Source organism: Papilio machaon, chromosome 23 (genome assembly GCF_912999745.1).
Source record: "Papilio machaon chromosome 23, ilPapMach1.1, whole genome shotgun sequence".
Taxonomy (NCBI): Eukaryota; Metazoa; Arthropoda; class Insecta; order Lepidoptera; family Papilionidae; genus Papilio; species Papilio machaon.
The window spans coordinates 1,368,220-1,381,235 of record NC_060008.1 but is presented as its reverse complement, the minus strand read 5'-3'; the positions used below and the strand labels follow the sequence as shown (position 1 = coordinate 1,381,235).

General features: G+C 40.9%; 1 protein-coding gene and 4 non-coding genes across 5 annotated transcripts; 4 read left to right on the top strand and 1 right to left on the bottom strand.

Annotated features, from left to right (window-relative positions):
* The first annotated feature begins 1,682 nt into the window (after window positions 1–1,682).
* Window positions 1,683–2,936, top strand: LOC106713129. Its single transcript, XM_014505838.2, has one exon. It carries the CDS (start codon window positions 1,683–1,685, stop codon window positions 2,934–2,936), a length of 1,254 nt encoding a protein of 417 aa, XP_014361324.2.
* Window positions 2,937–8,638: 5,702 nt separating this feature from the next.
* Window positions 8,639–8,711, top strand: Trnat-ugu. Its single transcript has one exon. It is a non-coding gene; the product is annotated as a tRNA-Thr (tRNA).
* A 462-nt stretch (window positions 8,712–9,173) lies between these two features.
* Window positions 9,174–9,245, bottom strand: Trnad-guc. The gene has a single exon. It is a non-coding gene; the product is annotated as a tRNA-Asp (tRNA).
* Window positions 9,246–11,919: 2,674 nt separating this feature from the next.
* On the top strand, window positions 11,920–11,991 carry Trnad-guc. The gene has a single exon. It is a non-coding gene; the product is annotated as a tRNA-Asp (tRNA).
* Window positions 11,992–12,233: 242 nt separating this feature from the next.
* On the top strand, window positions 12,234–12,306 carry Trnat-ugu. Its single transcript has one exon. It is a non-coding gene; the product is annotated as a tRNA-Thr (tRNA).
* The last annotated feature ends 710 nt before the right edge of the window (window positions 12,307–13,016 follow it).

Sequence of the window (13,016 nt, the reverse complement as noted above, 5' to 3'; positions counted from 1 at the left end):
TTAACTCTACTTCTAAATAATCCTCGCAATAGTATAAATTCAAACCGAACGTAAGTAGACAAAAATGTAACAAGAATGTCAGACGTTCCGCAATGACGGATGGAGAGAGACTGCCTCGAGCAGCAGCGCACACTTCCTTATAAAACAACCTTTTGTGTGACTACCCTCAACAGTCCTAACACCTAACACGGCCTCTCCTGACATGAGACCGTCCTCGGGCTCGTTCTTCCAGCAACGTCACAGTTAGCATCAACGAGTTCACCCTCTGCAACACAAAAAGAAAACAATTTACACGTAGCCCTTAAATAAAATCTTCAAAAATTTAGAATCCTCAATACAGACGCAAGCGTGCACTCTTACATCGGCAGTGAGGATAAGCCAAAAAATAAGTCTTTTCAAAGAGAAAAGATTAGGTATAGCACAAACGTCCTAACTGCGCAATTTAGGACGCCTGCACGATACTTCTATCGTGCTAGCCCGTATATGAAACGTCTAACACAGTAGCGCGTTGTTGTCGTCAATATTCACCGATACAGATAACGAACATTAGCGACACAACACAACCACACAGCTGGGACGCAAGATCGGCCGAATCCGCATCTACCATACTGCTAAAAAAAATAAACGGGAAGTAAAGCATCAAACGTGCCCACCTCTACCTTAGAAACGGGAAGTAAAGCATAAATATGCCCACCTCTACCTTAGAAATGGGAAGTAAAGCATAAAAATGCCCACCTCAACCTTATAGAGTGGGAAGTAAAGCACTGCAGTGCCCACCTCACCCACCATATACCAGTTTCAAAGAAAGCGCTGCAAGTCTCCGGTGTCCAGTCGCCGTGCCACAACACCATGTGTTGAGCAGCCGCCTGGGTCTTTTTGCCGTAGGAACCGGCGAGAAGTTCCAGCTCGTAGCGGTGATGTGGAAGCGCTGATTGTAGACAGGCGCGGCTGTGGCGCGCTGCTCGCAGACAGGCGCGGCCGTGGCGCGCTGCTCGCAGACAGGCGCGGCCGTGGCGCGCTGCTCGCAGACAGGCGCGGCCGTGGTGCGCTGCTCGCAGACAGGCGCGGCTGTGGCGCGCTGCTGGCAGACAGGCGCGGCTGTGGCGCGCTGCTCGCAGACAGGCGCGGCCGTGGCGCGCTGCTCGCAGACAGGCGCGGCCGTGGCGCGCTGCTCGCAGACAGGCGCGGCCGTGGCGCGCTGCTCGCAGACAGGCGCGGCCGTGGCGCGCTGCTCGCAGACAGGCGCGGCCGTGGCGCGCTGCTCGCAGACAGGCGCGGCCGTGGCGCGCTGCTCGCAGACAGGCGCGGCCGTGGCGCGCTGCTCGCAGACAGGCGCGGCCGTGGCGCGCTGCTCGCAGACAGGCGCGGCCGTGGCGCGCTGCTCGCAGACAGGCGCGGCCGTGGCGCGCTGCTTGCAGGCAGGCGCGGCCGTGGCGCGCTGCTTGCAGGCAGGCGCGGCCGTGGCGCGCTGCTTGCAGACAGGCGCGGCTGTGGCGCGCTGCTCGCAGACAGGCGCGGCTGTGGCGCGCTGCTCGCAGACAGGCGCGGCTGCGGCGCGCTGCTCGCAGACAGGCGCGGCTGCGGCGCGCTGCTCGCAGACAGGCGCGGCTGCGGCGCGCTGCTCGCAGACAGGCGGGGAGGTGCTGCCCCGGATGGCTGTCATTTGCTACGCAGATGACACGATGATAGCCGTCCGGGACACCACCTGGAGGAAAGTTAAGAGGAGGGCGGAAGCCGGGGCCACCCTGTTGGTCCGGAGGATCGAGGCGCTCGGACTCCGCGTGACACTCCACAAAACCGAGGCCCTCTGCTTCAAAGGGCCGAGGTGGAGAGTGCCCGCAGGAGCGACCCTCCGGATCAACAGGGACGAGGTCGAGGTTAGGGCCCGGATCAAATATCTTGGCCTTATCCTCCCGAACCTGAGAGGTCCGGGCGTGCAGGTCAGACGACTGTATGCCATGGTCGTTCGCAGTATGGCCCTGTACGGCGCGCCGATATGGGCAGAAGCCCTTGACGCGTCAAACAGGGCCCTCCTCCGCAGGCCGCAGCGCATCGTTGCGGTGTGCGCATGCATGGCCTACCGCACGGTTGGCCATGCAGCGGCCTGCGCTTTGGCCGGCACTCCCCCGTGGGAGATAGAAGCGGGTGTGCTGGCCGAAGCGTACCGGGAGCGGGCCGAGCAGAGAGCTCGGGGCGAAGCCCCGGCTCCAGAGGAGCTCGCCCGGTCCCGGGCGGAGAGAAAGCGAACGACCATAGAGCTGTGGGCTGCTGGCCTAGCGGACGCCAAATACGGCGCCCGCACCATAGAGGCCATACGCCCACGGCTCTCGGACTGGTGCGGGTGGCGCCACGGCGCAATGAATTATAGACTTTCCCAGATTTTAACAGGTCACGGCTGCTTCGGGCGGTACCTTCACCGCATCAGAAGAGAAGAGACGGCGTCGTGCCACGAGTGCGGCGCTGATGAGGACACCGCGCAACACACTCTTCAGGTATGCACAGCGTGGTCCGAAGAGCGCCGCACTCTGGCAGCGACGATTGGTGATGACCTCTCACTCCCAGGCGTAATTCGCGCCATGCTGGGCAGTGAGGGGTCATGGGAGGCGGTTTCCAAAATTACTATTTCGCAGAAGGAGGAAAGGGAGCGAGAGCGCGAGGATAATCCCCTCGCAGGTTTCCCTTGTATCGCTGGTTGTCGCTTCGAAGTCGACTCGAAGGTAGCTCAAACTGAACTGACTCGCTCGCCTCACTGCGGCTATTTATATAGGCCGAGTCGAGTCCGAGACCAGTTTCCAAAAGGCGCGAACGTCATCGACCGGTTTGGACGCTTCCGGAAAGATGACTCATTTCTCACGCTCGCGCGCCGCCGGTTTTCGAGATACTTCCAGTTTTATAATTTCACAACAGTACCTCTAACGCCATCTAGTGTTGAGTAAAGGGTTTCACGTGACTTTGTACGTTCGTAACAATATTTAGGTATGTTTTTATTTAATGAGCATCGTTTTTAGTTTTTACTATACCTCATATTAGAACAAAAGCAAAAATATTTAATCTTTCTTTCACTAATATTATAAATGCGAAAGTTTAAACGGATGAATGTTTGTTTGACGGTATCTCCGGAACGAATCAACGGATTTTGATAAAATTTGTCAAAGATGTAGAACATAGTCTGGAAGAAAACAGGCTGGTTATTCAGATTTTTTTTTATTCCGCACGGATGGAGTCGCAGGCAAAAGCTAGTAGTATATATCGGCGTGACCATCTTATAAAAATATCTCACTGTTGAAATTAATTAAATAACTCTTGTAAATACGTTCTTACAATCGATTAATTGATTAAAACTTCATTTATTGTAATTTTTAGATTAATTTACAAACGATTACTAAATTCAAACACTTTATTGTAAGTTTCGTGAGGGTATAAATAAGAATGTTCCGGCGGCACAGGGTCAGTCTCAGTACGACCGCCGGAGTGTTCAGAGCTCTTTAAGGAGGCAAAAACTCTGCTGAGAAATATAAGGATATTCATCAAAGGCTACGTTTCATTTAAGGATGAGCAATGCTAAAAATGATGTTAGTGGTGCTACCACCACTGACGTTGTGTGTTTCTCAAACACTTCGGGCGGTATTCATCCGACATCAGAAGTGGGATTACAAGAGCTTTCAGCCCACGAATTCACTTCGGTAGCTCATCCGCCGCCTGATGAAGTAGAACCAAATTCTCAGCGATGATGGAGATGATGCAGAAGATGTCCGAACGGCGCTCCACCCGCAGAAACAAAAGTCAAGATCAATGATATCTACCTCCCATCGTTTGATCCGGATACAAACGTCGGTGCACGAGAGTGGTGCCAGCACATAGATCAGGTAATCAAAGCTTATAACTTTAATGATTTATACATCCGGATGAAGGTGTGTAGCCTGTTGAAAGGACGCGCCAAAATGTGGGTAGATGATTGGATGGTGACCACTTTTAAATGACCTTTGACCGTATCGGCGGAGAATGAGTCAACCTAGAATGAATTAACCCAAGAAGGTTTCAAATCAACCTCTTCCATCAACCTCTCGAGAAATACGTATGCTGATCATCAAAATAAAATTGTAAGTACAAATTTTATTACTATTAAACTACTACCATAAAGACCCTCCGAGATATCTACGAGACCCTACGAGACCCTACGAGAATCTACGACACTCTACGAGACCCTCCGAGACATCTATGAAAAATCTACGAGACCAATGTTCAGAACATTAATAGTCATAACATTCATGATTGTTTGTTTAGTAATTAATTCGCAACATACACTGTTGATTAACAATAGGTTACTGATTAGTGACAAGTTGCTTACAGATAGCGAACTCAGAGAAATACTCTTCAATGATTACAGGTGAACAAACTGGTTTCTACGAGGCTGGTGCAGAGCGCGCACCGCCTGTCAGCATGGCCGTATCGGCGTGACCATCTTATAAAAATATCTCACTGTTGAAATTAATTAAATAACTCTTGTATATACGTTCTTACAATCGATTAATTGATTAAAACTTCATTTATTGTAATTTTTAGATTAATTTACAAACGATTACTAAATTCAAACACTTTATTGTAAGTTTCGTGAGGGTATAAATAAGAATGTTCCGGCGGCACAGGGTCAGTCTCAGTACGACCGCCGGAGTGTTCAGAGCTCTTTAAGGAGGCAAAAACTCTGCTGAGAAATATAAGGATATTCATCAAAGGCTACGTTTCATTTAAGGATGAGCAATGCTAAAAATGATGTTAGTGGTGCTACCACCACTGACGTTGTGTGTTTCTCAAACACTTCGGGCGGTATTCATCCGACATCAGAAGTGGGATTACAAGAGCTTTCAGCCCACGAATTCACTTCGGTAGCTCATCCGCCGCCTGATGAAGTAGAACCAAATTCTCAGCGATGATGGAGATGATGCAGAAGATGTCCGAACGGCGCTCCACCCGCAGAAACAAAAGTCAAGATCAATGATATCTACCTCCCATCGTTTGATCCGGATACAAACGTCGGTGCACGAGAGTGGTGCCAGCACATAGATCAGGTAATCAAAGCTTATAACTTTAATGATTTATACATCCGGATGAAGGTGTGTAGCCTGTTGAAAGGACGCGCCAAAATGTGGGTAGATGATTGGATGGTGACCACTTTTAAATGACCTTTGACCGTATCGGCGGAGAATGAGTCAACCTAGAATGAATTAACCCAAGAAGGTTTCAAATCAACCTCTTCCATCAACCTCTCGAGAAATACGTATGCTGATCATCAAAATAAAATTGTAAGTACAAATTTTATTACTATTAAACTACTACCATAAAGACCCTCCGAGATATCTACGAGACCCTACGAGACCCTACGAGAATCTACGACACTCTACGAGACCCTCCGAGACATCTATGAAAAATCTACGAGACCAATGTTCAGAACATTAATAGTCATAACATTCATGATTGTTTGTTTAGTAATTAATTCGCAACATACACTGTTGATTAACAATAGGTTACTGATTAGTGACAAGTTGCTTACAGATAGCGAACTCAGAGAAATACTCTTCAATGATTACAGGTGAACAAACTGGTTTCTACGAGGCTGGTGCAGAGCGCGCACCGCCTGTCAGCATGGCCGTATCGGCGTGACCATCTTATAAAAATATCTCACTGTTGAAATTAATTAAATAACTCTTGTATATACGTTCTTACAATCGATTAATTGATTAAAACTTCATTTATTGTAATTTTTAGATTAATTTACAAACGATTACTAAATTCAAACACTTTATTGTAAGTTTCATGAGGGTATAAATAAGAATGTTCCGGCGGCACAGGGTCAGTCTCGGTACGACCGCCGGAGTGTTCAGAGCTCTTTAAGGAGAAAAAAACTCTGCTGAGAAATATAAGGATATTCATCAAAGGCTGCGTTTCATTTAAGGATGAGCAATGCTAAAAATGATGTTAGTGGTGCTACCACCACTGACGTTGTGTGTTTCTCAAACACTTCGGGCGGTGCTCATCCGACATATATAATTATTACTGTCTGACTTTACGCGGTTCTAATCATTTCGTTTAGAAACTTGAAATTTTGATTAGTAAACTGGATGCGGGTTGCACAGGACCGATCATTGTGGCGATCTTTGGAGGAGGCCTATGCCCAGCAGTGGGCGTAACGAGGCTAAATGGATGGATGAATCATTTCTAACAGTCTGCATTCAAATCAAACCTAAACTAATAAATCAAATACAAACGATACTTTTAAAGCATTGATTACAATGCTAGATACTGTATCGTGAATAAGATGCGACGAAAAAATTTAAAATACATACAGAAACATTTTGAGACTGTTAAATAGTCGCTGTTATTACTACGATTTAAATCCATTGAACTTCGCAATGAATAATTATGTTTTCCATATTTAATATGGTACTTTACCGTGATAGTGTAGCCACCAAATATGGCACAAAGGGTTGTCTGTTCGCCTGAAGACTGACTGCATCATGTCAGCTTTAATTAACAGAACAATGACTTGATTAAATTATATTGTAGGTAGGACATAGTCCACGATACAGTAGTGCTGTAAAGGTATTTAAATGGAAGTGTATTCAATCATATAAATATTAAAATTGTGAATGTTTAGATGGATGGAAGTTTGAAGGTATTGAAATTTGGAAGAACAAATAGGCTACTTAATAATTCTTTTAAAATCCCGCGCGGAGGGAGTTACGAGTGACAACTAGTTTCTACATAATATTACGTGAAACAAATTATATTCAAAAAACAAATTAACTATACTATACTACTATACCTATACCTATCATCCCCTATTAAGCTTTCAGGGTGAATTAAAAAATATAGGAAATAGGATTTTAATTGTTTAAACTGAAAACAGTATTACAAATGCCTCCATACAAAATTAATACGATTTTTTTTAATTACTTTTAGTTAATAATATTATAAATTTCAAGGGAATTGAAATTTTAACCTAATAGATTTTAATTGTATAATATGTACATACAATATAATTCAACTATATGGTAAAACAACAATCTTACTGGTTACTAAATCGACCTGTCATAGTCAATTAAGGTAGCTCGATAGAAACTTGGAAACGGGAAATATGAGGCTGCTCAACATTTAATTGGAACGTTAACATGTAACTACAACACTGGCACAATTATTTCTTCCTTACGATGAATTCTATGAACAGTATCAGTATTATTTATAGAATTAAGTAACAAAAATATACGAAAATCCCATCCCTTCCTTATAAGAAAAAGGTGGGAAGGAGAAGAAGACTAAAATTAAGCTACCGGAACGCACGTTCATCAGACGAAACACGGAAATACTTCCATTTCATGCCTGTCTTCTGTGTGGTTGCTGTATTGCACCGGACGAGCCGGTCCATTCGTTCATCCACAATTAACTCAGGTTTCATAGTTAATCTTATTATTTTATTAATAACTAGCTTTTACCCGCGAATCCGTCCGCGCGGAATAAAAAATAAATAGAAAACGGGGAAAATTATCCTATGTCCGTTTCCTGGTTCTAAGCTACCTGCCCACCAATTTCCAGTCAAATCGATTCAGCCGTTCTTGAGTTATAAATAGTGTAACTAACACGACTTTCTTTTATATATATAGATTAATAACTATTTATCTCTTTTTTTATTTTATTAGTTAACATAAAAAACTAGTTAACTAAATATGACTTGATTCAAGTAATTCAGACTTCAATATGTCTGCAGTCCACGTTAATCATGTATTGTAATGCTAGTGAGCAAGGAAACAGGCCTAATGGAGCCCTACAGCCTGTAATCAACACTGCGCACTCCGGGTAGAACACGATTACACTTCTCAGAACAATTACCTAAGATAATATAAGATATTATGTGGTACTGATCCAACCTGTTAGTTAATACCATTGTTGCCAATACAAACGCACCTCTTTGTATATAAGTTTTTATTCATAATTTTATATTTTATAATTTTAAATTTGGAACAATTTTTTATTATTCAAAAATTTATTAGTTGTAAATATATTCCTTCGAGTGATTGCTATTTTTTTCTATTTCACGTTTTGATTTAGTTATTTTAATTTTCCAAATATTCTAAATTACCGCTCGTGCCTTTCCTTCCTCTACACAATTATTACAGTATGAGTATTTGAGATGAATAAAAACATACTTAGTTTAATTTTATAATTTAACAGTGGTAGATCCCGCAAAAACAATATATGTTGGGTGCACGAATGGGCCGGGTCGACTGGTGAAATACCTCGACCACACAGAAGACCGGCGTGAAGTGGAAGCAATCCCGCGTTTCGTCTGATGAGTGTGGTCCCTGAGGCCTAATTTTAGTCCTCTTTCCCTTTCCATCCTTTCCCAATGAAAAGGGAAGTGGATTTGGCGGAAGAAGGGACGCAAAGGAATAGAAAATAATTTAGGGTGTGCTGTCCGGTGTGTGTCCTGTGCTTCCCCTTCTCCGTTGATTAAAGGTAGGCAACGCATCTGCATTTGCTGATGTCTATGGGCAACGGTCGCCTCGCTATTTCGGCGAATTTAGGTGGCCGTTTGCTCTTTTGCCACCTTTGGTATAAAAAAAAAAAATTATGATAAATTTACACCGCCTCCATAGCTCAGGGGTTAGAGCACTGGTCTTGTAAACCAGGGGTCGAGAGTTCAAATCTCTCTGGGGGCAATCAATATCGTTCAAAGCATGATTTTTAAACAAGAATTTGTTCTTATAATTTTCAATACATTCTCGGCTTCGGCGCAAAAGATTTTACAAATTTGTTCGGACATTCGGAAAGAAATAAAAATCTTATTTTAATATAGTTAAAAAAATGTAATTATGAACCAAAAATTATCAGTAAATGCTTACTTATATTGTTAATGTATTTAATTAACAATATAAGTAACAATAAATATGAGTGAAAAAAATTAAATAAAACAGAACTTCTAAACTTTTTGTTTCTTGGTAGTAAACACAATATATACTCAATTCAGATATGTTCTTCATAATCATCTACACTTGGTCTTTCAGAATTTTATTCACTATAATAGTTGAGGTGGATCTTGTCATTCCAAACAGATGTGACCTTACTAAGCAGTAAACTTTTGATTGTCTATAAAATTTAAAAAAAGCTTGCAAAAGCAAAACCTCCCCGGCGGGGAATCGAACCCCGGTCTCCCGCGTGACAGGCGGGGATACTTACCACTATACTACCGAGGATATGTCTTTCTTAACTTAAAAACATCCCTTTTGTTGTGCTTCGAAAATTATTTGCAAGCAAGTTTTACAGTGGAAATATTTTTTTTGTTTGTTTTGTTTAAGTGTCTAAATAGCGTCTAAATAGTCAGTGGAAGAAATTAAATTAAATTCAAAAACAAGTGGAATTGTACTCTTGACGTCAAGTCACAAGAACAAATGACAACCTTCGTCGTTTAAAAGTAAGCAAGTCTATGGGCAGCGGTCGCTTCGCTATTCACGAATTGAGGTGGCCACTTGCTCGTTTGACATCTTCTAATACACATTTTAAACAAACTTAATTTTTACACTGAAATATGTATTCCACTCAATAGACAGATATAACATTGGATTTAAAGGAATAAGATAAACGGTAACTTGAAATGATTCGACGCGAAGTTTAAAGCAGTTCGGAACCTCCGCGTCGACAACCATTCAACTTGATTTCTTTTACCTAACTTTATGAAATTTTAAAACTGTTTTCTTCACTGTACAATCTAAGTTTACCTATTTCTTTTCAATTGTCTACGAGATTACATCTTTGTTTTTTTAAATTTGTTTACAATATGTCGATGATGAAAAAGACCCAAGAAACGATGCCAATTTTTTTTTTTAAATTGATCTCCTGTAAGATTACAGTTACAATTTGATTAAAATTTATTAGTCATATTGAAGTATTATTATAACTAATTATTTAATTTTTCTATTAAACGTTATATAAAATATAATAGAGTCACGTTATTTGAACAGCTGTAGAGAGATGCTAACGTAATTCCATTACAGAGATCGCGGTGGCTTTTGCGTTAGTTTTTGCTACTTTAAATTAAACCCAGCGAGCTACGCTCCGCTCCGGACGTCTTTGCTTCTAAGAACCTAAATACTAAATACTTAGTTCAACTGCTTCTACAATTAGTAGATTGTATTAAATGTCTATAAAGGGAATTTTATATTATCAATGATTGAATTTTATCCGTTTTGTTGCTGACTTTTTAAAGCAAATCCTAAGGTCGTTAGCTTTTTTAAAATTGAACCCAACGACGCAAATCAAGTAGTAATAAGCTATTTGCTAAATTACAATTGCTCAAGACTTTATACATAATTAAAACAATGGTGTCCAAATAACATACTGAATGATTGTTACAATTGTATAATTAGAAAATATACAATTTCAAACCATTCCACTGTAAGTGAAAACTAACGCGACATTATTCTAGTGAATCTTAAACGAGATTACATTAAAGTCTTGCTTCGCTAAAACCGTTTAATTTTGCTCTTTTTAGCGCAATAAATTACAAGAACGCTAAATGCGCCGCGCCAAGTCCGCTCCCAGAATTAATTATTTTCTTTCTCCAGAGACGGAATCGCCGATAGTTTCTTGTGAAAAGATAAATGGACGTAAATAAAGAAACTCTTTAGATGGGGAAATGTAAAACAATTGCAATACGAAATTTTTATAGCAATGTGACATCGATGACACCGTGCTGAATAATATTAAGCGTCCAAAGGTCGATATCGGACGCATCGCACGCATCATTACGGATTATTTTTTCGTAATGGCAACAATCGGATTGACGATGTCATTTTCATTAGGGTTTTTTAGTGAACACATGTACGTGAATTGAAATATTTCAGCGCAGCGCGCAAGACGCAGAGTTAGCGTGAGGGACGCGTCCACTTCATGGCATTCCGTATGACGTCATCAGAACACAGAAAATTTGCCTCTCGTAGCGGTGGTGTCGGGATTGCCGAAGTGCGATCGGGTTAATGGACACATTTGTATGAATTCTATGCTTACTATATTAAAATCTGTATGATGCCGGTGTGCCCGATGCATCCGATATCGTCATGTGGTAACGTCCACATGACGATATCGGATGCAAAGCTTTAAGGATACATTAATTGGAAATAGCAATTACGATGTAACAAGTAAGTTATGGCAACAGTAGTTTTCTATTGTCCAAGTATCCGTACAGAAGCAACGCAACTGCATTGCCATTTGATATAATTTACAATTTAATTTATTTAATACGTAATCACTTAAATAACACAATTATGTAAAAATTAAAAGTAATTTTTCTTGCACTTTGCCCTCAGAGAGATTAAAGGTCTCGACTTTTGGTTTACAAGACCAGAAACTTAACCACTGAGCTATGGAGGCGGAGTAGTATTGTATAAGTATTTCAGGAACGGAAACTGAAGCTTATTTATTGTATAAACAATTAATCGTGGGTTTCTGAGACCACAATCACCGTTTAAAACATATTGTTATCTTTGTTTTTTCAAAGATATGACAGGGATGACGATATGTTTTATACAGATATTTTGGTATCAGAAATCAACGGTAAGATGATCGCATCTAAACCTTATCATTACATTGAACATGACAATTTGTTTAAACCTATGAATAATTCAGTCGATAATAGTTTCAATTCGACATACAATTGAATTGCTATCATCGTATCGGCTTTACATGACATTACCGAGTATGAATGTGTATGTATTTTGATGTATGACATTCATTACCATGTTATAAAAAATCATGTAATTATTTAAAAAATTAAAGTTTTATAACTTTATTTTTCTACCATAGGAATTATCTTCTTCACAATATATTGCTTTTTTGCATATTTTAATGCTAAAATTGTCAACATTATGTATATCCTCGGTAGTATAGTGGTAAGTATCCCCGCCTGTCACGCGGGAGACCGGGGTTCGATTCCCCGCCGGGGAGGATATACTTTTGCTGTTGTAAGCAATACCACAATTTAGCGGTTTAAAAAACAAACTAATTAGTATATTGATTTTTTTAAGAAGCTAACAAACTTTTAAATCTGAAATATTGGTATAGGTTTAGGTCCTTACCTGGCATTTTTCAAGTTACCTGAATTTATACATTCGCTTGCTCTGCTTTTTTTAATTTTTTTTTACTATTTGTAATTTTATTTAACACCTAAATTGGTTGCTTCGTGGACCGCCTCCATAGCTCAGGGGTTAGAGCACTGGTCTTGTAAACCAGGGGTCGAGAGTTCAAATCTCTCTGGGGGCAATGGGACTATGCCTTTTTCTTTTGTTTATAAAATCAGCGGTTTAACAAAATTTTTCTTAATTCTTTCAGGATCGATTTGACAAGGAAAGGATCAAGATTCGACCTTCAGAACAGAAAAATGTAGTATATCTATATATGTAAAAGAAAGTCGTGTTAGTTACACTATTTATAACTCAAGAACGGCTGAATCGATTTGACTGAAAATTGGTGGGCAGGTAGCTTAGAACTAGGAAAAGGACATAGGATAATTTTTACCCCGTTTTCTATTTTTTATTCCGCGCGGACGGAGTCGCGGGTAAAAGCTAGTAAGAAATAAATGATGCCATTTATTTGCAGTATTTATTTCGATGTAAACTCAGTTATTTGTTTTATTTTTTTAATAATAGTTTTTCGTTATATTAAAAAAGGAATAGGTTTATAAATGAAACGATCGTTTTATTTAAATGTATTTAAGTGTATTAGCAACGTTGGTACATGACATTACAGAATAATACTGTCGTGGGATATCATTAAGACGCGGCGCCCTCAGCCGGCAGCCATAACAAATGTACTAGAAGTACAGAGTAAAAAAAAAACCTCATCCATCCGTCCAATAAAAATCGTGCACTTCTATGCAACATACAATATTAAATACAACTTTAAATACGCCCCTATTACAACTATGAATTCAATAACTGGTTAATTTTCATTACATTAAGGACACTACTAAT